Source organism: Coregonus clupeaformis, chromosome 18, assembly GCF_020615455.1.
Source record: "Coregonus clupeaformis isolate EN_2021a chromosome 18, ASM2061545v1, whole genome shotgun sequence".
NCBI lineage: Eukaryota > Metazoa > Chordata > Actinopteri > Salmoniformes > Salmonidae > Coregonus > Coregonus clupeaformis.
Genome location: NC_059209.1, coordinates 18602442 through 18629605, shown reverse-complemented (window position 1 = coordinate 18629605; position 27164 = coordinate 18602442). Strand labels below are relative to the sequence as shown.

The 27164-nt window shown below is 42.7% G+C and overlaps 3 protein-coding genes across 3 annotated transcripts; 1 reads left to right on the top strand and 2 right to left on the bottom strand.

The window, feature by feature from the left end:
* Window positions 1–8836: 8836 nt before the first annotated feature.
* LOC123493122 lies at window positions 8837–10416 on the top strand. Its single transcript, XM_045227054.1, has 4 exons — window positions 8837–9618; window positions 9730–9816; window positions 9921–10059; window positions 10173–10416. Exons 1-4 carry the CDS (start codon window positions 9471–9473, stop codon window positions 10414–10416), a joined length of 618 nt encoding a protein of 205 aa, XP_045082989.1. The 5' UTR covers window positions 8837–9470.
* A 114-nt stretch (window positions 10417–10530) lies between these two features.
* LOC123493121 (putative nuclease HARBI1) lies at window positions 10531–11905 on the bottom strand. The gene is made up of 3 exons (XM_045227053.1): window positions 10956–11905; window positions 10745–10845; window positions 10531–10541 (listed from the first exon to the last, which is right to left on the bottom strand). Exons 1-3 carry the CDS (start codon window positions 11666–11668, stop codon window positions 10531–10533), a joined length of 825 nt encoding a protein of 274 aa, XP_045082988.1. The 5' UTR covers window positions 11669–11905.
* Window positions 11906–15813: 3908 nt separating this feature from the next.
* On the bottom strand, window positions 15814–21669 carry LOC121550710 (long-chain-fatty-acid--CoA ligase ACSBG2-like). Its single transcript, XM_041863069.1, has 11 exons — window positions 21506–21669; window positions 20961–21081; window positions 20334–20414; window positions 19857–20006; window positions 19390–19557; window positions 19042–19223; window positions 18178–18411; window positions 17751–17968; window positions 17341–17480; window positions 16906–17149; window positions 15814–16535 (listed from the first exon to the last, which is right to left on the bottom strand). Exons 1-11 carry the CDS (start codon window positions 21667–21669, stop codon window positions 16450–16452), a joined length of 1788 nt encoding a protein of 595 aa, XP_041719003.1. The 3' UTR covers window positions 15814–16449.
* Between the last annotated feature and the right edge of the window lie 5495 nt (window positions 21670–27164).

Below are 27164 nucleotides of genomic sequence, written 5' to 3'. Positions count from 1 at the left end.
GCATGCTTCAGTGTTGCTTGCCTCGAAGCGAGCATAGAAGTGGTTTAGCTCGTTCTATGCTTTAGCTCGTCTGGAAGTCTTGTGTCACTGGGCAGCTCGCAGCTGTGCTTCCCTTTGTAGTCTGTAATAGTTTTCAAGCCCTGCCACATCCGACGAGCGTCAGAGCCAGTGTAGTACGATTCAATCTTAGTCCTGTATTGACTCTTTGCCTGTTTGATGGTTCGTCGGAGGGCATAGCGGGATTTCTTATAAGCGTCCGGTTTAGAGTCCCGCTCCTTGGAAGCGGCAGCTCTACCCTTTAGCTCAGTGCGGATGTTTCCTGTAATCCATGGCTTCTGGTTGGGGTATGTACGTACGGTCACTGTGGGGACGACATCATAGATGCACTTATTGATGAAGCCAGTGACTGATGTGGTGTACTCCTCAATGCTATGTTCCAGTCTGTGCTAGCAAAACAGTCCTGTAGCTTAGCATCTGCGTCATCTGACCACTTTTTTATTAACCGAGTCACTGGTGCTTCCTGCTTTAGTTTTTGCTTATAAGCAGGAATCAGGAGGATAGAGTTATGGTCAGATTTGCCAAATGGAGGGCGAGGGAGAGCTTTGTATGCGTCTCTGTGTGTGGAGTAAAGGTGGTCTAGAGTTTCTTTTCCTCTGGTTGCACATTTAACATGCTGGTAGAAATTAGGGAGAACGGATTTAAGTTTCCCTGCATTAAAGTCCCCGGCCACTGGGAGCGCTGCATCTGGATGAGCGTTTTCCTGTTGACTTATGGCCTTATACAGCTCATAAGTCAACAGCTCATAAGTCAAAGTTCATCATAGCAGCTGTGTATTATGATGGGTTGGTGTCTCTGAAGTTTATTCCATGACTATTTATCAGCTTTTTTAGAGCAGTTTGCTGCAAGACATATGAGTTATGAAATAAAACATGAAATCTGTAGACAAGATTATTCCTATGCAGTGTAGGTTGTGTTTAGTGCATGTGGTGACTGATGCCCATCAGATAAATAAAAGACCTCTTCACATTTTCACCTTCTGACATTTTCTCATTTCTAGGTTAGATTTTCATAATGCTGCCTTCTCTTATATTCCTTGCTTTAGCTTATTGTCCATTATCATTTCACAGTTGCAGAAAGAATCCTTTTCAGATGGATACAACACAGACAGTGTGATCAGACCTCGCGCCATACAAAGTAAAATTTCCCCCTAGATTAATCCTGGTTTTATTCTGTCTCCTGAAGGGCCATTTTCTCAGTATTGCCTTTTCAACTTCGACAGTTCATAATCAAAATCCAGGTTCAGTTTTCAGATAAGAAATGTGGGGTTTTCCTCACTGAAAATGTATCCTATTTTGTGATCAGCTTTGTATGGCTGTTTGTTATGCCCATTATGAAAATAAATGCAGTTGGCAGTGGGGTGGGTTGGTTTGTTAGTGGAAAATGTACTTGGTGCACACTGCCATCTACTGTTTTAAATAGACCAATTGTAAATGTCCACTCAATACACACAGGTCATGTCCTCGGTTTACATTTCTAGCATGTCTGAAATGTTTTCTTATCTGACATACAGTACCAGTCAAAAGTTTGGACACACCTACTCATTCAAGGGTTTTTCTTTATTTTTACTATTTTCTACATTGTAGAATAATAGTGAAGACATCAAAACTATGAAATAACACATGTAATCATGTAGTAACCAAAAATGTTAAACAAATCAAAATATATTTTATATTTGAGATTCTTCAAATAGCCACCCTTTGCCTTGATGACAGCTTTGCACACTCTTGGCATTCTCTCAACCAGCTTCACCTGGAATGCTTTTCCAACAGTCTAGAAGGAGTCATCCCAAACCATCTCAATTGGGTGGAGGTCGGGTGATTGTGGAGGCCAGGTCATCTGATGCAGCACTCCATCACTCTCCTTCTTGGTAAAATAGCCCTTACACAGCCTGGAGGTGTTGGGTCATTGTCCTGTTGAAAAACAAATGATAGTCCCACTAAACCCAAACCATAACACCTCCTCCTCCATGCTTTACGGTGGGAACTACACATGCGGAGATCATCCGTTCACCCACACTGTGTCTCACAAAGACACAACGGTTGTAACCAAAAATCTCAAATTTGGACTCCAGACCAAAGGACACATTTCCACCGGTCTAATGTCAATTGCTCGTGTTCCTTGGCCCAAGCAGGTCTCTTCTTCTTATTGGTGTCCTTTAATAGTGGTTTCTTTGCAGCAATTCGACCATAAAGGCCTGATTCACACAGCCCCCTCTGAACAGTTCATGTTGAGATGTGTCTGTGACTTGAACTCTGTGAAGCATTTATTTGGGCTGCAATTTCTGAGGCTGGTAACTGCTGCAGAGGATAAGTTCATTAGAGGTAACTCTGGGTCTTCCATTCCTGTGGTGATCCTCATGAGAGCCAGTTTCATCATAGCGCTTGATGGTTTTTGCGACTGCACTTGAAGAAACTTTCAAAGTTCTTTAAATTTTCCGGATTGACTGACCTTCATGTCTTAAAGTAACGATGGACTGTCGTTTCTCTTTGCTTATTTGAGCTGTTCTTGCCATAATATGGACTTGGTCTTTTACCAAATAGGGCTATCTTCTGTATACCCACCCCTACCTTGTCACAACACAACTGATTGGCTCAAACGCATTAAGAAGGAAAGAAATTCCACAAATTATCTTTTAAGAAGGCACACCTGTTAATTGAAATGCATTCCAGGTGACTACCTCATGAAGCTGGTTGAGAGAATGCCAAGAGTGCGCAAAGCTGTCATCAAGGCAAAGGGTGGCTATTTGAAGAATCTCAAATATTAAATATATTTTGATTGTTTAACAATTGTTTGGTTACTACATGATTCCATATGTGTTATTTCATAGTTTTATATAAATAAATAATATGCCATTTAGCAGACGCTTTTATCCAAAGCGACTTACAGTCATGCGTGCATACATTTTTGTGTATGGGTGGTCCCGGGGATCGAACCCACTACCTTGGCGTTACAAGCGCCGTGCTCTACCAGCTGAGCTACAGAGGACCAGATGTCTTCACTATTATTCTATAATGTAGAAAATAGGAAAAATAAAGAAAAACCCTTGAATGAGTAGGTGTGTCCAAACTTTTAACTGGTAGTGTATAAATGAACCTTCCAAGTCCCACTTTATGAATCAAAAGCATAAAGGCTAATATGGGTTACATTTGAACAGAAGACACAGTGCCGGAGAAGATGGCTGCCGTTTTACAGCCCTCTAACCAATTGTACTATTATGTGTGTTTTTCCGCGTTATTTGTAATTTATTTTGTACATAATGTTTCTGCCATCGTCTCTTATAACCAAAAAGAGCTTCTGGATATCAGGACAGCGATTACTCACCTCGCATTGGACGAAGATTTTTTCTTCAACGAGGCGGTCGCGAAGGATATCCTACAGACACCCGACAAGGCCCAGATCCCCGTCATTCGCGTGAGGAAGAGACAGAGATATCGCGGACGCAGATCCGGGTGCCTTGTAAGGATCCGACGGCGAGCGAGTAAACTGCCTCTCCCATCAATCCTATTAGCCAACGTTCAAGCTTTTGAGAATAAAATGGACGATTTAAGATTACGGTTATCCTACCAACGGGACATTAAAAACTGTAATATCTTATGTTTCACGGAGTCGTGGCTGAACGACAACAATGATAACATTCAGCTAGCAGGCTATACGCTACATCGGCAGGACAGAACGTCTGACTCTGGTAAGACAAGGGGTGGCGGTCTCTGTATATTTGTAAACAACAGCTGGTGCACAAAATCAAATACTAAGGAAGTCTCGAGGTTTTGCTCGCCTGAGGTAGAGTATCTTATGATAAGCTGTAGACCACACTATTTACCAAGAGAGTTTTCATCTATATTTTTCATAGCTGTCTATTTACCACCACAAACCAATGCTGGCATTAAGATTGCACTGAATGAGTTGTACAAGGCCATTAATCAACAGGAAAACGCTCATCCAGATGCAGCGCTCCTAGTGGCCGGGGACTTTAATGCAGGGAAACCTAAATCCGTTCTACCTAATTTCTACCAGCATGTTAAATGTGCAACCAGAGGGCAAAAAACTCTAGACCACCTTTACTCCACACACAGAGACGCATACAAAGCTCTCCCTCGCCCTCCATTTGGCAAATCTGACCATAACTCTATCCTCCTGATTCCTGCTTATAAGCAAAAACTGAAGCAGGAAGCACCAGTGATTCGGTTAATAAAAAAGTGGTCAGATGACGCAGATGCTAAGCTACAGGACTGTTTTGCTAGCACAGACTGGAACATGTTCCGGGATTCTTCAGACAGCATTGAGGAGTACACCACATCAGTCACTGGCTTCATCAATAAGTGCATCGATGATGTCGTCCCCACAGTGACCGTACGTACATACCCCAACCAGAAGCCATGGATTACAGGAAACATCCGCACTGAGCTAAAGGGTAGAGCTGCCGCTTTCAAGGAACGGGACTCTAACCCGGACGCTTATAAGAAATCCCGCTATGACCTCCGACGAACCATCAAACAGGCAAAGAGTCAATAAAGGTCTAAGATTGAATCATACTACACTGGCTCTGACGCTCGTCGGATGTGGCAGGGCTTGAAAACTATTACAGACTACAAAGGGAAGCACAGCCGCGAGCTGCCCAGTGACACAAGCCTACCAGACGAGCTAAACCACTTCTATGCTCGCTCGAGGCAAGCAACACTGAAGCATGCATGAGAGCACCAGCTGTTCCGGATGACTATGTGATCACGCTCTCCGTAGCCGATGTGAGTAAGACTTTTAAGCAGGTCAACATTCACAAGGCCGCAGGGCCAGACGGATTACCAGGACGTGTACTCCGAGCATGTGCTGACCAACTGGCAAGTGTCTTCACTGACATTTTCAACATGTCCCTGACTGAGTCTGTAATACCAACATGTTTCAAGCAGACCACCATAGTCCCCGTGCCCAAGAACTCTAAGATAACCTGCCTAAATGACTACCGACCCGTAGCACTGACGTCTGTAGCCATGAAGTGCTTTGAAAGACTGGTCATGGCTCACATCAACGGCATAATCCCAGAAACCCTAGACCCACTCCAATTTGCATACCGCCCCAACAGATCCACAGATGATGCAATCTCTATCGCACTCCACACTGCCCTTTCCCACCTGGACAAGAGGAACACCTACGTGAGAATGCTATTCATTGACTACAGCTCAGCATTCAACACCATAGTGCCCTCTAAGCTCATCACTAAGCTAAGGATCCTGGGACTAAACACCTCCCTCTGCAACTGGATCCTGGACTTCCTGACGGGCCGCCCCCAGGTGGTAAGGGTAGGTAACAACACATCTGCCACACTGATCCTCAACACGGGGGCCCCTCAGGGGTGCGTGCTCAGTCCCCTCCTGTACTCTCTGTTCACCCATGACTGCATGGCCAGGCACGACTCCAACACCATCATTAAGTTTGCCGACGACACAACAGTGGTAGGCCTGATCACCGACAACGATGAGACAGCCTATAGGGGAGGAGGTCAGAGATCTGGCCGTGTGGTGCCAGGACAACAACCTCTCCCTCAACGTGACCAAGACAAAGGAGATGATTGTGGACTACAGGAAAAAAAAAGAGGACTGAGCACGCCCCCATTCTCATCAACGGGGCTGTAGTGGAACAGGTTGAGAGCTTCAAGTTCCTTGGTGTCCACATCACCAACGAACTATCATGGTCCAAACACACCAAGACAGTCGTGAAGAGGGCACGACAAAGCCTATTCCCCCTCAGGAGACTAAAAAGATTTGGCATGGGTCCTCAGATCCTCAAAAAATTCTACAGCTGCACCATCGAGAGCATCCTGACTGGTTGCATCACCGCCTGGTATGGCAACTGCTTGGCCTCTGACCGCAAGGCACTACAGAGGGTAGTGCGTACGGCCCAGTACATCACTGGGGCAAAGCTCCCTGCCATCCAGGACCTCTATACCAGGCGGTGTCAGAGGAAGGCCCTCAAAATTGTCAAAGACTCCAGCCACCCTAGTCATAGACTGTTCTCTCTGCTACCGCACGGCAAGCGGTACCGGAGTGCCAAGTCTAGGTCCAAAAGACTTCTCAACAGCTTCTACCCCCAAGCCATAAGACTCCTGAACAGCTAATCATGGCTACCCGGACTATTTGCACTGCCCCCCACCCCATCCTTTTTACGCTGCTGCTACTCTGTTAAGTATTTATGCATAGTCACTTTAACTCTACCCACATGTACATATTACCTCAACTACCTCAACTAGCCGGTGCCCCCGCACATTGACTCTGCAACGGTACCCCCTGTATATATAGCCTCCCTACTGTCACTTTATTTTACTGTATATATAGCCTCCCTACTGTCACTTTATTTTACTTCTGCTCTTTTTTTCTCAACACTTTTTTTGTTGTTTTATTCTTACTTTTTTTGTTTAAAATAAATGCACTGTTGGTTAAGGGCTGTAAGTAAGCATTTCACTGCAATGTCTGCACCTGTTGTATTCGGCGCATGTGACCAATAAAATTTGATTTGATTTGATTTGATTTGATTTGTTGTTATAGAAGAATAAGACCTAATACATTTCAAGTTTGTTATGTTTCAAGCAGTTATGAAACATGGGTGGGTGTTGCTACAGTACACTGTCTGTTCAGAGAAGTTGTGCTAGGCCCACTGCACACCCTTGACTGTAAACTTGCACTGCTGTAAATGTGTCAGACTTTGCATTCTTCCTGAATTGCATGAAGCTTATGCTATGATTGACTTCCTAACTGTTAATGATTATATTACTGAACAAAAATATAAACGCAACATTCAATTTCAACGATTTTACTGAGTTAAAGTTCATAGAAGGAAATCAGTCAATTGAAATAAATTCATTAGGCCCTAATCTATGGATTACACATGGCTGGGCAGGGGCACAGCCATGGGTGGGCCTGGGAGGGCATAGACCCACCCACTGGCGAGCCATGCCCAGCCAATCAGAATGAATTCTCCCCCCACAAAAGAGCTTACTGTCCCCCCCTCCTCCTCAGACGGATGTTCAGGTCTTGAGCTGGCGTGGTTACACGTGGTCTGAGTTGTGAGGCTGGTTGGACGTACTGCCAAATTCTCTAAAACGACATTGCTTATGGTCGAAAAATGAACATTCAATTCTCTGGTAACCGCTCTGTTGGTCATTCCTGCAGTTAGCATGCCAAATGCACACTCCCTCAAAACTTGAGACCTCTGTGGCATTGTGTTGTGTGACAAAACTGCACATTTTAGAGTGGCCTTTTATTTTCCCGAGAACAAGGTGCACCTGTGTAATGATCGTGCTGTTTAAACAGCTTCTTGATATGTCACACCTGTCAGGTGGATGGATTATCTTGACAAAGGAGAAATGCTCACTAACGCTTTTTGTGCGTATGGAACATTTCTGGGATCTTTTATTTCAGCTCATGACACATGGGAGCAACACTTTACACATGTTGCGTTTATATTTCTGTTCAGTATATTTCATGGCGTTAAGCATTCCATGGAGGGCCTAATGTCTGCTGGTTTTTGTTTTTTCCTTTCAATTAAGACCTAGACAACCAGGTGAGGGGAGTTCCTTACTCATTAGTAACATTAATTCATCAATCAAGTACAAAGGAGGAGCGAAAACCCTCCGTGGAATGAGTTTGACACGTGGGGTTAAGAATGAACAACAATTCAGGCGAAAAGACCAGACTTGAACGTAACACTTAACTAGTTGCCTTGAACGCAGCTCCCTAGCAACTCAACAAGCACCAGCTGGTAATCATTGCCAGTCAGCCTCAACTATGTTTTTGTAACACTTAACTTGTTGCCTTGAACGTAACTCCTCAAACAAGCTCCAGCTTCTACTAACTGCTAATCAGCCTCTACACCTGTTCTCACTCTCCTTAATCACCACTACCACCCTACTTAAACCTGACCAAACAGACAGTCCTCCTCTCTGTTTTGAAGGAATTGCCTTCACCACAGCAGCCTAATGACCACCGCCTGACGGTGAAGTCTACCTGAGACGCCAAACTATACAGAGTAAACCCCTCCGGCTCCTTCATCTGCAGCCCATGGCGTCATCCGGTCCATTCTCATTTCCCCACTGAATTCTTGTTTTCACATCCTTTCCATTTCCTCAATAAATATTCTAAACCCATTTCAAGTCTGGTCCTTAACCTCATGAAATGCATTGTATTTATTTTGCAGTGTCAAGATGAAGATAGCTGTTTTTTGAGCCACTGGACAGACAGGGCAGTATCTGGTGAACCAGGTGCTACAACAGGGTCGCTGTCACTGCCATCGTCAGTAACCCAGCAAAACTGACAGTGCAACATGAGAAATTATAGGTCAATAATCTAATGTCTTGTCTGAGTACCAGTTGTATGCTTTTTACATTTCTCTGTCTTGCATGCAGCAGCACTGTTTTTGTTAGAGGTTTCATAAAATGTGAACCTGGGCCTGACAGCCTACCATAAAATTGCTTTTTTCTCTATTATGTCAGGTGGTTAGTGAACCACATAGAGTGAGGGAAAAAAGTATTTGATCCCCTGCTGATTTTGTACGTTTATCCACTGACAAAGACATGATCAGTCTATAATTTTAATGGTAGGTGTTTTTGAACAGTGAGAGACAGAATAACAACAAAAAAATCCAGAAAAAAACGCATGTCAAAAATGTTATAAATTGATTTGCATTTTAATGAGGGAAATAAGTATTTGACCCCTCTGCGCAAAACATGACTTAGTACTTGGTGGCAAAACCCTTTTTGGCAATCACAGAGGTCAGATGTTTCTTGTAGTTGGCCACCAGGGCCCGTATCCTTAAAGATTCTGAGAATCCTCTCAGAGAGCTCCTAACTTAACCTAAAAATTCCTTGCCAGGAGTTTTAGCTTAGAAGTGATTCCAGAACATTTTCAGTGAACTCTGAGCCAGGAATGGATGAAAAATCCTATCTTAGTGAGGAGGTGTGGTTGACCCCGTTGCTAGGTATGAGTCATCATTTCAAAAGCCGTGATTGGTTGATCCTACAAGTTTGATGAAAATGAACTTTTGGTGATAATGAGCAAAGGATGTACCCTCAAATCAATAAACATAATTATACACTCTAATCTTATGCAGACTATAATTGTAAATAATATTTCACATTCAAGAAAATATCTGGAAAATGAATAGTAAGCTGTAGGGGTTATAGCCTAACATTAGAATCTAAAATATGTGAAAACTTAAGCTCATTACACCCTGTTCAAATAATGATTTGTGTCTCATTTGCTCATATTAATATCCTAGCTGGCATATTTTGTACTTTCACTTCCATATGGACCCCATTGAAAACAAGATGGCCTATCTCAAGGGGCTGTCCTTAATGAAGTAGAAATTGCAACGTTACAACTCAGTGTGAACTTAACGAGGGTAACACAGCTCAGCTTTTAACAATGTCTGTGATTGCTGGCTGGTCTATTTATGAAGGCTTGTTAACAAATATCCTACAAACACAGAAAATGGAGAAAAAAAGGAATCGCAAGCCGAACTGGACTGAGGAGCAAGGTTTGTTGCTGGCCCAGTTGGTGAACGAACATAAAGGTATGTTACGAGGAAAATTTGGCCCAACTGTCACTAGCCAAGGCAAGAGGCGCGCCTGGGACACAATATCCCAAACAATCAATGCCTCTTTTCCACTGGTGGTGCGGACAGGCGACGATTGTGAGAAAAGGTGGTATGTGCTGCAGTCCAAGGCAAAAGATGAGATTGCAGCACACAAGCGGGAATCCTCACTCACAGGTGAGCAAAATACTATGGCCTACCACATAATCTGGCAATTTGCTCCTGCTGGCAAAGTTAATTTACATGCCTAAGTACTGTGTTCATTGACTGTTTCTTTCTAGGGGGTGGACCACCTGCAAAGCGGCTGTCCCAGGTGGCCGACACTGTCTTTCAAGTCCTGGGACACTCTGAGGTCAGTGTCACCGGGCTGCCAACAGGCATTGACACGTCAATGATGCAGGCCCTTGAAATGCAGCAAAGGTAGGACACAGGGTTATTCATATCAACAGTGTTTATTCATTGCAGAAGCCATTTCATGTGTTATCCATGCTCATTGTATTAAATTAATTTAATCAAAACAATAATTAAACTAGGCCTATGTATTTCTGTAGCATGGAGCCATCACAAGAACCGGGCCCATCAAGTTTGCCGCCTGAACCATCTGCAGCTGCTACTCAGGATAGCCCGGCGGATCAAACACCATTCCCATCCGCAGCACCTGCTCCGTCAGCATCCCTGCAGGAGAGAAGATTGCAACTCACAATTGATGTGTTTGAACAACAAAAAAAGTCCTTTCCCTTCAGGAGGAGTACTACCGCCTTAAAATTGAACACCTAAAAAATTAACCATTTAGAGATTGTGTTCTGTGTCTTGCATTTAACAGTTGCAGGTGATGTGCAGTAAAACTGTGGTAGTTCTTAATACCATCACAAGTTCTCAAATGACATGGGGCTACAGCTTGCCTGAAATGTAAATTTGTGAAGTTTGCCCTGTAAGGCAGTCCACTCTGGGCTAGGTTCCCCTGTGGAATGTGAATATCTTCTTCACCACCATCCTCATCGTTGTCTCCATCCTCATCCTCATCGCCATCCTCCAGAGGTTCTGCAATCTGTCTAACCTTGCAAATATTGTGTAATATTGCACAGGCTATGATGAGTTTGCTGACTTTTTTCAGGCCTCAGCCGCACCTCTCCGTGGAGAACATGAAAGCGCCTCTTAAGCTGGCCTATGCCACGCTCCACCACCGCTCTTGTTGTCTTGTGGGCCCTACAATAGAATACAGACCTTTAATTATTTGATGGAAATATTGCACTACTTGGATGCTCTAACATATTGCTTGCATTTCATTTCCATGATTTTTGTATTGTTTGGCTTACCTGTTATAGTTTAGTTGGGGCCCTTGGCGTGGCTGGAGGTAAGGTGTAAGGAGCCATGGTTTGCATGGGTAGCCACTGTCCCCTAACAAGTGGCAATTAGCTGGCACATAGCGTCTCTCAAAAAGCTGTCTGATGCCACTCTCGGAGAGCATTCTCGCATCATGTGTGGAGCCTGGCCATTTAGCCACAATGTCCAAAATCTTCCAGGCCGCATTGAACACTATTTGCACATTGATGCTGTGGAAATTCTTCCTGTTAACAAAGACAGCCTCGTCCTCTGATGGCGCAATTATTCTCACATGTGTTCCATCAATTACACCCACAACGCCAGGGAATCCTGCAATGTCCATAAATGCCCTTTTATGTGTGTGTAAAGTGCGGGCATCCAGCGGGAATGAAACAAATTGTGTCACAATATTAGGTTGTGACAAAGCTGTCAGTGTTTGGGTGATGACTCTGCTGACGGAGGATTGGGACAGACCCAAGTCATCACTGCTGCATTGTTGCATTTTCCCTGTTGCCAAATACCTCAGGGTTGTGATTACTTTCTTCTCCGGTGTAATAGCGTTGTGGCGTCGAGTTGGTGAAGTAATTGCATCTCTAAGGAGATCCACCACAAACATGATTCCTGCACGATCCAATCTGTAGCGTCTCAATAATTCCCTGTCATCCAGTGTTTGCAGGACATCTCTCCTGCCTCCTCTGTTGGCCATTTTGTGCAGCTGCTTAGGGTAACTCCTAAGCCACTAAAAGTCCTCTTCCCTGCTCTTAGCAGATCTCGCCTTAGGAGCCCTTTTAAGCGCTAGGACTCTTGAGGAATAGCTTTTATATTAACTGGGATTTTCGTGTCACTTTTAGGGGAAATTCTAAGAAAACGTCATGCCTCTGAGAATTTTCTTAGAATTTGGCCGCTAGGAGCCACTTTTTGCACAAAAATTCTTTAGAGATACGGGCCCAGGTTTGCACACATCTCAGGAGGGATTTTGTCCCACTCCTCTTTGCAGATCTTCTCCAAGTCATTAAGGTTTCGAGGCTGACGTTTGGCAACTCGAATCTTCAGCTTCCTCCACAGATTTTCTATGGGATTAAGGTCTGGAGACTAGGCCACTCCAGGACCTTAATGTGCTTCTTCTTGAGCCACTCCTTTGTTGCCTTGGCCGTGTGTTTTGGATCATTGTCATGCTGGAATGCCCATCCACGACCCATTTTCAATGCCCTGGCTGAGGGAAGGAGGTTCTCACCCAAGATTTGACGGTACATGGCCCTGTCCATCGTCCCTTTGATGCGGTGAAGTTGTCATGTCCCCTTAGCAGAAAAACACCCACAAAGCATAATGTTTCCACCTCCATGTTTGACGGTGGGGATGGTGTTCTTGGGGTCATAGGCAGCATTCCTCCTCCTCCAAACACAGCGAGTTGAGTTGATGCCAAAGAGCTCCATTTTGGTCTCATCTGACCACAACACTTTCACCCAGTTCTCCTCTGAATCATTCAGATGTTCATTGGCAAACTTCAGACGGCCCTGTATATGTGCTTTCTTGAGCAGGGGGACCTTGAGGGCGCTGCAGGATTTCAGTCCTTCACGGCGTAGTGTGTTACCAATTGTTTTCTTTGTGACTATGGTCCCAGCTGCCTTGAGATCATTGGCAAGATCCTCCCGTGTAGTTCTGGGCTGATTCCTCACCGTTCTCATGATCATTGCAACTCCACGAGGTGAGATCTTGCATGGAGCCCCAGGCCGAGGGAGATTGACAGTTATTTTGTGTTTCTTCCATTTGCGAATAATCGCACCAACTGTTGTCACCTTCTCATTCCAGCCTTGTGTAGGTCTACAATCTTGTCCCTGACATCCTTGGAGAGCTCTTTGGTCTTGGCCATGGTGGAGAGTTTGGAATCTGATTGATTGATTGCTTCTGTGGACAGGTGTCTTTTATACAGGTAACAAGCTGAGATTAGGAGCACCCCCTTTAGTTACCTTAAATGTATTTAGACTGGATTCAACCAAATGTTTCAATGTTTTTATTCACACAATTAATCCATTTGTGATGTGCAGCATAGTTTGTTTATTTGACCCTATAAAGACACAAGCTACATTTGGGTGAGTTGAATTAAGCAAATATTTAAAATGGTAGAATGAGTCATTGAAGGTATAGGGCTAGGGTGTCAAACATAAGGCCCGCAGGCCGAATCAATCAATCCATAATTGTCATAAATGATTGTTATAAAATAAAGTTGCACTCTCTAAATATGATCCCAACAATTTAATGGGTATAACCAACGTTCCGCCACGCAGTGCCTTCTTCAGAGTTGTAATTATTTTTACACAGTTTACTTACTTTAGTCAGCACCTCTTCAAAAAAAATATGGGTGTGCATCAGCATATTATTTTTACTAGAATCAATGATTGTTACCACATGGGGGCATTACAGTATCATAAACTGTAAATAATATGTGTGTACAAGTTTTTCATATGGAGTAAAATAGATGTTCTATTTTGCAGTTATTCATTAATGATAGTCAGCTATTATTAATTCAATGATTAATTGAATACTGTAATACGTAAACACATTTTGAACATAATAATGAACAAATGTTAACCAAAGTAGGTCAGCATTCTGCAGTGTGTAGTTGACTGAAGGTTCTTACTATAGTCCTTTTTTTCTTGAGATGGGAAAACTAGTTTTTTTATTAAGTTGAACATGTGCTCTTTATGACAGAATGTGAAAATTAGTAACCAAAAAGTAACCAAAAAAGTGTTAAACAAATAAAAAAGATATCTTATATTTGAGATTCTTCAAATAGCCACCCTTTGCCTTGATGAGAGCTTTGCACACTCTTGGCATTCTCTCAACCAGCTTCACCTGGAATGCTTTTCCAACAGTCTTGAAGGAGTTCCCACATATGCTGAGCACTTGTTGGCTGCATTTCCTTCACTCTGCGGTCCGACTCATCCCAAACCATCTCAATTGGGTGGAGGTCAGGGGATTGTGGAGGCCAGGTCATCTGATGCAGCACTCCATCATTCTCCTTCTTGGTAAAATAGCCCTTACACAGCCTGGAGGTTTGTTGGGTCATTGTCCTGTTGAAAACAAATGATAGTCCCACTAAGCCCAAACCAGATGGGATGGTGTATCACTGCAGAATGCTGTGGTAGCCATGCTAGTTAAGTGTGCCTTGAATTCTAAATAAATCACAGACAGTGTCATCAGCAAAGCACCCCCACACCATAACACCTACTCCTCCACACTTTACGGTGGGAAATACACATGCGGAGATCATCCGTTCACCCACACTGCGTCTCACAAAGACACAGCGGTTTGAACCATAACTCTCCAATTTGGACTCCGGACCAAAGGACAAATTTCCACCGATCTAATGTCCATTGTTTGTGTTTCTTGGCCGAAGCAAGTCTCTTCTTCTTATTGGTGTTCTTTAGTAGTGGTTTCTTTGCAGCAATTTGACCATGAAGGCTTGATTCACACAGTCTCCTCTGAACAGTTGATGTTGAGATGTGTCTGTTACTTGAACTCTGTGAAGCATTTATTTGGGCTGCAATTTCTGAGGCTGGTAACTCTAATGAACGTATCCTCTGCAGCAGAGGTAACTCTGGGTCTTCCATTCCTGTGGCGGTCCTCATGAGAGACAGTTTCATCATAACGGGTTGATGGTTTTTGCGACTGCACTTGAAGACATTTTCAAAGTTCTTGAAATGTTCCGTATTGACTGACCTTCATGTCTTAAAGTAATGATGGACTGTTGTTTCTCTTTGCTTATTTGCCATAATATGGACTTGGTCTTTTACCAAATTGGGCTATCTTCTGTATATCACCCCTACCTTGTCACAACACAACTGATTGGCTCAAACACATTAAGAAGGAATGAAATTTCACAATTTAACTTTTAAGAAGGCACACCTGTTAATTGAAATGCATTCCAGGTGACTACCTCATGAAGCTGGTTGAGAGAATGCCAAGAGTGTGCAAAGCTGTCATCAAGGCAAACGGTGGCTATTTTAAGAATCTCAAATATAAAATATATTTTGATTTGTTTAACACTTTATTGGTTACTACATGATTCCATAAGTGTTATGTCATAGTTTTGATGTCTTCACTATTATTCTACAATGTAGAAAATAGTAAAAAAGAAAGAAAGATCCTTGAGTGAGTAGGTGTGTCCAAACTTTTGACTGGTACTGTGTGTCAGATAAGGTATTTCTGTTTTTTATTTTTAATAAATTTGCAAAAATGTTAAAAACCAGTTTTCACGTTGTCAATATGGGGTATTGTGTGTAGATTGATGAAGATTATTATTTTTTAAATCCATTTTAGAATAAGGCTGTAACGTAACAAAATGTGGAAAAGGGGAAGGGTCCTGAATACTCTGCCAACGGTGCTTCAACAAAGTACTGAGTAAAGGGTCTGAATACTTATAGAAATTTGATATTTCAGTGTTTAATTTTTTATAATTTTGCAAAAATTAATAAAAACCTGTTTTTGCTTTGTCACTATGGGGTATTGTGTGTAGATTGATGAGAGAGAAAAACAACAATTTATTCCATTTTAGAATAAGGCTGTAACGTAACAAAATGTGGAAAAAGTCAAGGGGTCTGAATATTTTCCGAATGCACTGTATGTAGCTAGCTCAGCAGAACCTCCGATGGTAATTATATTTCCGGAGTATAAAGCCTCTTCACAAATGGTTTCTATCAAGTCATAGCTGTCACATCACTGGCACTGTTCTCTGATGAGGAGATTCGTAATTGCTGTTCCAGTGAAACAACAGACACTAACTTGGACAGCAGCAAGTAAGGTGCATGTAAGATACTACCAAAGTTACTTTTATTGTCCAGAACAGCTTGATGGCTTTAAATCCTTTCTGATTTTATTGATCATGTTCATTTAACACATACACATTTACATTTTAATATTTCTTAATGTACACGGAAAAGCATTGGGTAAAATTCAAACAAATGTATTAGTGTATCACCCATGTTATTGTGATTCAAAGTAGTATTTTTATGAAATCACTTGACAAACATAACAATGATAAAATCATTTGTTTCGATATCATTGTCCTTTACTTAAAATGATGTGTACAATATAGCATTGCTAAATGATTGCCCTTGGTATGTCTTTAGATTCTCCTGGAACATGTTGAGAGAACATAAGTGTTTTTTTGCAAACATGTTCATATATTTTACAAATAATAAACTAAAAAGCCTATGACAGTGATACGACTTTGACATTTTCGCTATGGTTGCAATTACAGTTCCTTTTTGCAGAGTAGCTTACCAGAAGCACAAACTGCTTGCACAGTCGTGGACACTAGATTTGGCGATGATGATTATATGGTATATTTACAGAAAAGTGCTAATATCATTGCTGTGTAATCTTATGTACATAAAAACAGCTTAAATATTGATATGGAGCAGATGCACTTAATAGGTCAATAACTACAACAGTCCAATGTTCTCCAGTCCTTTTTGAGTCCCTCTGTTATTCTTGTGCCATTCCATAAATAGCGTTGATTTTCTCCTGGAACATTTTGACAACAACCCCCCTCTTTAGTTTCATGGTAGGTCCTGGAGAGAATATAGAAGAAGGAAATGATATTCAATCAGACTTAACGTGCTCTCAAAATGAGTGTCCTCTTTTTCTTGTGCTCCAATCACATTTGACATACTCAACAGCATGGAAGAAAGATGATATCATGCAATGGTATCCAGAGGAATGTTGTTTAGTATGAAACAGTCACAAGACTGCCTTGTCAGATACTATACGTGATGAACATTACTGGCAAAACATTTACTTCGCTCTCAGAGTTCTTTGTCAAATTATGAAAAAGCTAATTATCTATTGAAAATTACATACAGTAACGTCACAAGACTAGCTTTAGTTTAGCAAACTAGCTTTAATTTAATAAAAATATATTTTTCACACTGATTGACTCACCCAGTTCTCCCCCGGATATGGAGAAATCTCTGTCCAAAATAAACCACTTCTGGACCCTCTGGGCGTTGGAGGGGGCCTTAGCGTTCACGCGCTCTATGCCCTCCTGAATGGCCTTGTAAATAGCTGGCTCCTTACTGGCTATAATCTCAGAGGCCTTGGTTGCCATGACGCCACGCTGCTGGCAGAACGCCAAGGCCTCTGGGGTCAGCTCGTCCGTCGGATCGCCATTGTCGTCGACTACACACTACGGAGGGAGAGTGGGGTCAAAAGTTAGGAGTGATCCAAGAATCTTTCTGAACAGAGCCTGGATCCAGATCTGTTTGTGCTGTATAATTCTATTCTAATTGCTTAATAATTCTAAAGCAAGAATTCTAAAGCATGCCAATGAACATAGGAGTTGGCAATACAGTCCACATCTAACGTTTGAGGCCTTACTTTGAGCGTGAGCATCATGGAGAGGAATTTCAGCTTGTCTCCGAGCAACATGGCATTGCTGATGATGGCGGTCTCTGCTTTCACTGCATCCTCAATGGGCACAGGTGGAATATTCTCCCCTCCTGCTGTTATGATCAGCTCTGCAGGACAAGATATGTCATACTTAGCTAGATATTTAGATCATAGATCTACATGATGTTCAACTATGATTATCTTGTATATCCAGGCTCAAGGTAGAAGTTACCCTTAGGCACAGACTTAGGATCAGGGGAAGGTACACAAAATTGACCTTAGATCAGTGTCTAGGAGAAACAGCATCTTACTCCCATCGACACCCAACACTGGCAGCCATGTTGTGTAGTGGCTATATACTGTACATCTAGAAAATAAACTATAAATAAGTACTATACCCTTTATCCTCCCTGTGATGAACAGGAAGTTGTCCTTGTCGTGCTTGCCCAGGTCTCCAGAGTGCAGCCAGCCCTCCTGGTCCAGGGCCTCCTCAGTCTTTTCTGGCTCGTTCAGGTAGCCCATGAACACATGACGCCCCAAGAAACAGATCTCACCATTCCCATTCTCGTCTGGCTTGTCTAACTTTGTCTGGCAGCCAATCACCACTTTTCCACAGCTGAGGACAACATCATGATATTTTCTGTCAATTCTTTATACAGTGAGACCGCAAAGCAAGAAGGTATTAAATGTCACTTTTATATCTGATGGCTTATCGGTATCAATTCATGTTTTGCTATTACAATGATAGTTTTGTCAACTACAAATTAATGAATGTAAACAGTCATTAAAAATGGCAGTGGACATCCTAGTTTTCTAGTTGCTGACCTCATGATCTTGAAGTTATTCTCCCAGGAGATGGTGTGAGGGCCGGTGCTTTCACTCATCCCATAAAGCTCATACAAGGGGAGGCTAAGGCTCATGAAGTACTCCAGGGTCTCCTTAGTGATGGGTGCTGCTCCTGTTAAGCAGTTCCTGCAGCGGTCCAGGCCCATGGCCCAGCGAACCTTCTTAAACACCAGGTTGTTTGCCAGCATGAAGCCCCAGGGCAACAGGTTCTCACTGGAATCCACAACAAACAGGGAGGAATAACACACATGGTGTAAAAGATTAACGAGATTCTCTGTTACTTTTGTATACTTTTAAGCCAGTAGTTCTGAAAGTGGCATTCACGAGCCAAAGGCGGTCCCTGAAAATTAGGTACTACATCACACGTGCAGATATGTACACCACTGTCTCTCGCTCTGCTGTGTGTGCATCTTGCTAGCTGTCACTCAAATGGTGAGGGGCTGATTGGCTGGAACTCTAATTGCTAGGGGGCTGGCCCATGTGGTGGAAAATGTAGGGGAAATGGTGCCGCACAGCTTCTATTAAACAAACTAGGGGTTTCCTGGCTAATTGAGGTAAGACAGTAATTCTGCTCACAGATTATGCATGAATGAAAAAAACACATTGACACATCCAGCCCAAAGCGGGAGGTTAAAAAATACTTACTAGTCGCCAAACTTGGCTGGAATTGAATCTAGTTTAGAATACAAAAAATGCTATTTGGGCGTGAGTGAGGATACATGTTTTTATTTTATTGTTGTTGATAAGATCATGTCTATGGGTGAAATTTGATGCACTGAAAATCTGCATTATTTCTGAAGTGTGGGTTTGATTGAACAACAAGAACCTGAGATAAATTCTTACCCATTCATGGCACTGTAGCTGGCTTGCAATCCGATGGATTTAGCCCAGTCTGCCACTCTTTTCCTCATACCAGAGGACTTGGCACCAATGGCTTTCATCTTCTCCTGCATCTTCTCCCACACACGGGGAACTCCCAGGAAACTGGTGGGGCGCACCTCTTTCAGTGTATTCCCCAAAGAGCCCTATGAAATTATCAAGTTACATCCCGTTACTCCAGTCCCACCCTTCCCAACCAAGTGAAAACCAAACCACTACACCTCAATCAATTGTTCTCATTGTAAATAGCATTTTGAAAGGAAAGTAATGCACAGCATCATTATCTGTAGTATAATAGTTAGGGATTCTGACCTTCAGGGCGTCTGGTTCTGCGAAATACGTCGCCCCTGCGAATCTCATGGCGATCCACATGTCGTTGACCTGGGCAGCTACATGGCTCAGGGGCAGGTAGCTCACCACCACCTCCTCACCATGTTTCAGATCTGGCATGGTGCCCGCCGCATTTGAAGTCCAGGTGATCTGAGGAGAGAGTCGGTCACCACTTAGAGGAAAAACTATAAGCTACATTTTTGTTTGTCCTTGCCGTGAACAATACATGGACAAAATTGTGACTCTTTCACATACTGTATCCAGTGCCCAGTGGCCCCAGAGCTATCTCCACCATATAGTACTACTGTAATGTGTCTGAGGGAGCCACCACATCCTGTGAGGATGAAGGGGGAGCCAGCTGGATACTGCAGTACAGTAAATGTACATGTCAATATAGAGCTTTTTCCTCAATAGCCTATTTTTATTGTCATGTCATTGTCATTACTCACATTGTCATGACTCAGCATGACCCCTTTGGGTTTGCCTGTGGTTCCAGAGGTGTAGATGAGCGTACAACACTGGTTAGCCCTCTGACTGTCCACCACAGCATTCAGCTGTTCATCAGACACCTCCTCACCCAGCTTCATAAACTCAGCCCACTGTAGGAGGACAGAGGTTGAGTCAGTAACGCCTGGTTCACATTATAGATCCAATCCGAATCATACTGTGCTGGCTTGGATATTTTCTTTTCACATTATCCTTTCCAACAACTATGGTGGATGTGTAACAAAGCCAGCCCAGTGCAGCTCAGTTTTCTCAGTAATGTGAATGGATTAACAGTCTCACAGTTACAGTGTAGGACATGAAAAATTATAGGAAATACTGTGTGCTACTAACATTGCTATCTATTATGCAAATAAATAATGTTTTTTTCCAGCTGGGTAAACTTGATCTTGCTTATAGATATTTTTTCGATGCAAACTTACAGTGTACAAGTTTGGCAGCTTCTGTTGCAGTTCATCCTTGTACTGAACGATAGCTTTCAAGTGTGGAAGCTGGTCCTTAATCTGAAAGGTATGGACAAAGTAGGAATTTTAGAATTAATCATTTCGGCACAAAAACAAGAAACATATTCACTTGATCGACTTACAAATAAAACAGAGCGCAGTATTGGATTCATACTTTTTTTAAATTCTTTTTTTCATAATTCTGGATGGATGTTTGCATAATTCTGTGCATAGGTTCTATGGCTATTGGCATTTTTCAGTTTTTAAGATCTATTGCACACCTATATTACTTGACATGGATAAACAAACCAAAATGTATTAATGTTTTTCTTTATGTCTACTGTGTAATATTTATTTTGATGTTAATGTGTCATATGTATTCAATTGACTGGATATAGTCAATTGACCAGATGTACATGCCTCTAGAGGTTATTTAAGTAGGTGTATTTCACAGTGGTGTATGACCTGACGAAGATCCAACTCAGATCGAAACTTATTTTTTCTGCGTCTAATTAAATCACCAGAGTTGTAGACATTTCTTTTTTATTTTATTGGCAGACACAACCAGGGCAACAGTATAGTTCAGTATGTGTTATGGGGTCTCACCTGGAGGATTTTGAGGAGCTGTTTGTGGTTCTCCACCACAAGGACGTTGGCCTCACAGTAGTCTGCTACATACAGACATGCCTCGGGGGAGTTGGTGGTGTAGATGCCGGCAGCAAAGCCCCTGGCACACAACACACATCAGATCAGACAACTTTCTTATTGAGGTGGTTTAGACTGTGATTGCTGTGTGGGATGAATACTTTCTATGAGGAAGCATTTGGTTGTCCAAGTCTCACAGCATTTACAGTATGAACAATAGTGCAGGGTAGTGCATGGTAAGATAGTGCATGCTAGATGTATAATAATAGGGGCGGCAGGTACAGTAGCCTAGCGGTTAGAGAGGCGAGCCAGTAACCGGAGGGTTGCAAGTTCGAATCCCGGGTCTGATGTGGGAAAACATTGGCCTGCTGTTGTGCCCTTGAGCACCTCTCCAAAAACCTGTGTGTGTCTTTCAGAGGGGTTGGGTTAAAAGCGGATGTCACATTTCGGTTGGACAATTGACCAATAAAGTGATCTTAATCTTGTTAAAAGTTTGTTATTATTACCCAGCCAGGATACAGCCAATGTCTGAGATGAACCACTCTGGAGAGTTAAAGCCCAGAATACCGACACCATGGTAACGCTCCAGCCCCAAATACAGTAGAGGGAGGAAGAGAAAGAGTCCGAAAGAAACATTTATAGTCAATAAGAATGTTGCACACTGCCTCATTTACTGTTGACCTACATGATGCTTTGAAAACTACTCCACTTCATCGCCTCTCCTTGACACTGGAGATGTAACTTAATCTTTGAATCTAACACACCCAAGTGTTTTGTTTTTCACCAGCACCATTCTTACAAGGAGACAGAAATGACAATGGGAGAACAAGGAAATTATTTCTGATGTGTAAACATTCATAATCCCCTTTCTCTTGAGGTCAAATTCTAAATAGCCCATAGTCCAGGGATCATCAGCTAGATTCAGCCGCGGGACGATTTTTTTATTGAGCGGAGGGTCGGGGGCTGGAACATAATTAAGCAATAAGGCCCTTAGCCGTGGTATATTGGCCATATACACTACCGGTCAAAAGTTTTAGAACACCTACTCATTCAAGGGTTTTTCTTTATTTTTTACTATTTTCTACATTGTAGAATAATAGTGAAGACATCAAAACTATAAAATAACACATGGAATCACGTAGTAACCAAAAAAGTGTTAAACAAATCAAAATATATTTTATATTTGAGATTCTTCAAATAGCCACCCTTTGCCTTGATGACAGCTTTTACACTCTTGGCATTCCCTCAACCAGCTTCACCTGGAATGCTTTTCCAACAGTCTTGAAGGAGTTCCGACATATGCTGAGTACTTGTTGGCTGCTTTTCCTTCACTCTGCGGTCCGACTCATCCCAAACCATCTCAATTGGGTGTAGGTCGGGGGATTGTGGAGGCTAGGTCATCTGATGCAGCACTCCATCATTCTCCTTCTTGGTAAAATAGCCCTTACACAGCCTGGAGGTGTGTTGGGTCATTGTCCTGTTGAAAAACAAATGATAGTCCCACTAAACCCAAACTAGATGGGATGGCGTATCACTGCAGAATGCTGTGGTAGCCATGCTAGTTAAGTGTGCCTTGAATTCTAAATAAATCACAGACAGTGTCATCAGCAAAGCACCCCCACACCATAACACCTCCTCCTCCATGCTTTACGGTGGGAAATACACATGCGGAGATCATCCGTTCACCCACACTGCGTCTCACAAAGACACAGCGGTTTGAACCATAACTCTCCAATTTGGACTCCAGACCAAAGGACACATTTCCACCGGTCTAATGTCCATTGCTCGTGTTTCTTGGCCCAAGCAAGTCTCTTCTTCTTATTGGTGTCCTTTAGTAGTGGTTTCTTGGCAGCAATTTGACCATGAAGGCTTGATTCACACAGTCTCCTCTGAACAGTTGATGTTGAGATGTGTCTGTTACTTGAAGTCTGTGAAGAATTTATTTGGGCTGCAATTTCTGAGGCTGGTAACTCTAATGAACTTATCCTCTGCAGCAGAGGTAACTCTGGGTCTTCCATTCCTGTGGCGGTCCTCATGAGAGCCAGTTTCATCATAGCGAGTTGATGGTTTTTGCGACTGCACTTGAAGACATTTTCAAAGTTCTTGAAATGTTCCGTATTGACTGACCTTCATGTCTTAAAGTAATGATGGACTGTTGTTTCTCTTTGCTTATTTGCCATAATATGGACTTGGTCTTTTACCAAATAGGGCTATTGATAGAAGAATTTGGTAAATTAATAATGACTAATTATTACACCCTGAAACTGTGTGAAAGTGTTAGAATCATAAGACTATAAACTGATAATATGTGTAGCTTAGTTAGAAGTACAATGAGGCAGTCAGAATATTGTGAGAACGGAGATAACTGAGGAATGCAGGGAGTAAACTATGATAAGAACATATGTGTGTGACCTGATGGTTAGGAGAAGCAGAGGAAAACATGAGCTAAACCCATGTTTAGTGGAAAAATACAGCCCGCCTAAAAGGGGTGGGATTTTTGTATGACGTGTGAGTATAAAAGATGGACTCTGAAATTGTGATAACAGAATTCTCAATGAATAAAGGCCTGACTATGCAGACCGGGACTCTGTCCGTTTCTTGATCCACAAGCATTACAACCTTTTGGGAGACGCACAGAGACACTGAAATAGTTAGTAAATAAATTATCTTAACAGCTTGGTCCTTTCGAGCCGGATTCCAATACCTGCCTCTGTCATTCCAGGTAACTCTGAAAACCGTCGACGGGCGAATGATACATTCGTAAATAGAAAGACCTGCCCTTTGGCATTAAGGGTTCAATAACACAGGCCAGAGGACACCTGATTAGTGACAGAGACGGTGACGGAATCCAAACCTACATTGAATCTCGGCTGCAAGGATAAGGTCAGTAGTCTTTATTCATTCATTGGGGAAATTGATTTGAGAACTTGCTAAAATATTGACTGAAGGTTAATCGTCATAATTTAAAGTAGCAAATTGATCAATGCGTAGCCAATTTAAAGTGAAATGTTGGTGGGTCTGTAACGATTCACGGTAAAGGCCATTACCAAAAGAAACTACCCTGTATTCAGAGAACCTGTAGTAGATTATAGAACAGTAATGTTCAACAAATAATCCAGGTTAAAGAAATATAGTGGAAGAGAAGTGAAGAGAAGGTTAATATAATTGAGTAAATTTGGACGGTTAAGATCACTAGGAGAGGGAGAACCCATTTCTGTTGTATGAGACTGTCAGGAATTGTCAAGATTACATTTGAGGGGATAAATTCCTCTGTAACGGTATGAGATAATTCTGGGGGACTAGTCAAGACTACCTATACAGGGAGGGGTGATTCCAGGTGTTGTGTGAAACTGTTTTGAATTACTTGTTGTATTGACTCGTTATATAGAAGAGGTGGCTAAGGGATTTTTAACAGTACCAACCATGGGGGGCAAATCCTCACAAGAGGTCCCAGAATTAACTGGGGACGAGAAATGTATGGAAATGCGAGACAAACGGAATGTGTATTATGGTCCTATTTGGAGAAAGAAATATGGATTTATTGGGCGTCTTGATGTAATTAAACTGGAATCCATGATTAAACAAATGCATGTAAATTGTGGTACTGATCTAAAGAAACAGAAAAGAGAGGGCTTAGAAACAGCCAGAATATGGCTAGCAGAAGCTAGAAAGCGGGAAGAAGGCAGCAAGAAAAGAGAAGGTGGTAGGAAGAGCAGTGAAGAAGAGTTTAAGACCTTGCCAGCCCCTTTTAAAAGCAAGAAAGGTTATATCCAAACTTGGCAGACCAGGCATGGAGAGAAAATCCAGATGATGTGTACGTGGTGAGGAGAAGGAGAGTGCAGGGGAACAATGTTGCCCCCCCACCGGCCCCACCTCCCTATGAGGAAGGAGGGGCTGGAGGAGGAAGGGAAGACCAAGGTGAGGAAGAGCAAAAGGTAGAGGAGTACAGCACAAGGGCAGAGAAAGTCAGACAGGAGTTGAAAAGAGAGAAAGATGAGACAAGGAGAAAGCTAGAGAGGTACAGTGGGGGAAAAAAGTATTTAGTCAGCCACCAATTGTGCAAGTTCTCCCACTTAAAAAGATGAGAGAGGCCTGTAATTTTCATCATAGGTACACGTCAACTATGACAGACAAATTGAGGAAAGAAAATCCAGAAAATCACATTGTAGGATTTTTAATGAATTTATTTGCAAATTATGGTGGAAAATAAGTATTTGGTCACCTACAAACAAGCAAGATTTCTGGCTCTCACAGACCTGTAACTTCTTCTTTAAGAGGCTCCTCTGTCCTCCACTTGTTACCTGTATTAATGGCACCTGTTTGAACTTGTTATCAGTATAAAAGACACCTGTCCACAACCTCAAACAGTCACACTCCAAACTCCACTATGGCCAAGACCAAAGAGCTGTCAAAGGACATCAGAAACAAAATTGTAGACCTGCACCAGGCTGGGAAGACTGAATCTGCAATAGGTAAGCAGCTTGGTTTGAAGAAATCAACGGTGGGAGCAATTATTAGGAAATGGAAGACATACAAGACCACTGATAATCTCCCTCGATCTGGGGCTCCACGCAAGATCTCACCCCGTGGGGGTCAAAATGATCACAAGAACGGTGAGCAAAAATCCCAGAACCACACGGGGGGACCTAGTGAATGACCTGCAAAGAGCTGGGACCAAAGTAACAAAGCCTACCATCAGTAACACACTACGCCGCCAGGGACTCAAATCCTGCAGTGCCAGACGTGTCCCCCTGCGTAAGCCAGTACATGTCCAGGCCCGTCTGAAGTTTGCTAGAGTGCATTTGGATGATCCAGAAGAGGATTGGGAGAATGTCATATGGTCAGATGAAACCAAAATAGAACTTTTTGGTAAAAACTCAACTCGTCGTGTTTGGAGGACAAAGAATGCTGAGTTGCATCCAAAGAACACCATACCTACTGTGAAGCATGGGGGTGGAAACATCATGCTTTGGGGCTGTTTTTCTGCAAAGGGTTCAGGACGACTGATCCGTGTAAAGGAAAGAATAAATGGGGCCATGTATCATGAGATTTTGAGTGAAAACCTCCTTCCATCAGCAAGGGCATTGAATATGAAACGTGGCTGGGTCTTCCAGCATGACAATGATCCCAAACACACCACCCGGGCAACGAAGGAGTGGCTTCGTAAGAAGCATTTCAAGGTCCTGGAGGGGCCTAGCCAGTCTCCAGATCTCAACCCCATAGAAAATCTTTGGAGGGAGTTGAAAGTCCGTATTGCCCAGCGACAGCCCCAAAATATCACTGCTCTAGAGGAGATCTGCATGGAGGAATGGGCCAAAATACCAGCAACAGTGTGTGAAAACCTTGTGAAGACTTACAGAAAACATTTGACCTGTGTCATTGCCAACAAAGTGTATATAACAAAGTATTGAGAAACTTTTGTTATTGACCAAATACTTATTTTCCACCATAATCTGCAAATAAATTCATTAAAAATCCTACAATGTGATTTTCTGGATTTTTTTCCCTCATTTTGTCTGGCATAGTTGACGTGTACCTATGATGAAAATTACAGGCCTCTCTCATCTTTTTAAGTGGGAGAACTTGCACAATTGGTGGCTGACTAAATACTTTTTTTCCCCACTGTACATGGCTGAGGCCAAGAGAACGGGAGAAGAAGAGACAGAAAACGGAAGTTAAAGAGCAGAAAGCCAGAAAGAGAAGGCTAAGAAAGTAACTAGAGTACTAGGGTACAATAGGGGGGTCAAGGGACCGAAGGGTGGAAGACCCAGGTCCCTGAGGAGACTTGAACCCCACAACAAAAGTCCAGTTAGGAGCTAAGCTCAGGAGGGAGTCAGTATGAGTCAGGAGATGAGAGAGTAGGAGGGGGCCAATACCCACTGATAGCCTTACCTAATCTATTGGCAGGGAATGAAGGGGCCCCAGCAACCTTAGATGTATACAAGCCATGAACACAGAGGGACGTGGCCCGAGCGGTAGAAGGAATAGTAAGGTTTGGGCTGCCGTTAGAGGGCAGTGGGTTTCAGGGGATGCCCAGAGGGCACTTTTGCCATGGGCCGATCACGGAGAGTATGTTGGGAAAAATAACTGAATTGTGTAATAGCCTCAGAGAACATTACCATCGTCATGTAGACTTCTCTAAAGTACATGAGTGTAAACAAGAGG

Bases quoted from the DNA above. Each gene is read 5' to 3' on its own strand.
- LOC121550710 (XM_041863069.1), bottom strand. From the start codon at position 21,669: ATGAGGCAGTGTGCAACATTCTTATTGACTATAAATGTTTCTTTCGGA. The intron at 21,082-21,505 runs GTAATAATAACA...GTTGTGTGCCAG, and splicing joins ATTGGCTGTATCCTGGCTGG to GGGCTTTGCTGCCGGCATCT. The intron at 20,415-20,960 runs GTGAGACCCCAT...CATACCTTTCAG, and splicing joins AGCTCCTCAAAATCCTCCAG to ATTAAGGACCAGCTTCCACA.
- LOC123493122 (XM_045227054.1), top strand. From the start codon at position 9,471: ATGTCTGTGATTGCTGGCTGGTCTATTTATGAAGGCTTGTTAACAAAT. The intron at 9,817-9,920 runs GTGAGCAAAATA...GTTTCTTTCTAG, and splicing joins GCGGGAATCCTCACTCACAG to GGGGTGGACCACCTGCAAAG. The intron at 10,060-10,172 runs GTAGGACACAGG...TAATTAAACTAG, and splicing joins GCCCTTGAAATGCAGCAAAG to GCCTATGTATTTCTGTAGCA.
- LOC123493121 (XM_045227053.1), bottom strand. From the start codon at position 11,668: ATGGCCAACAGAGGAGGCAGGAGAGATGTCCTGCAAACACTGGATGAC. The intron at 10,846-10,955 runs GTAAGCCAAACA...ATTCTATTGTAG, and splicing joins CCCCAACTAAACTATAACAG to GGCCCACAAGACAACAAGAG.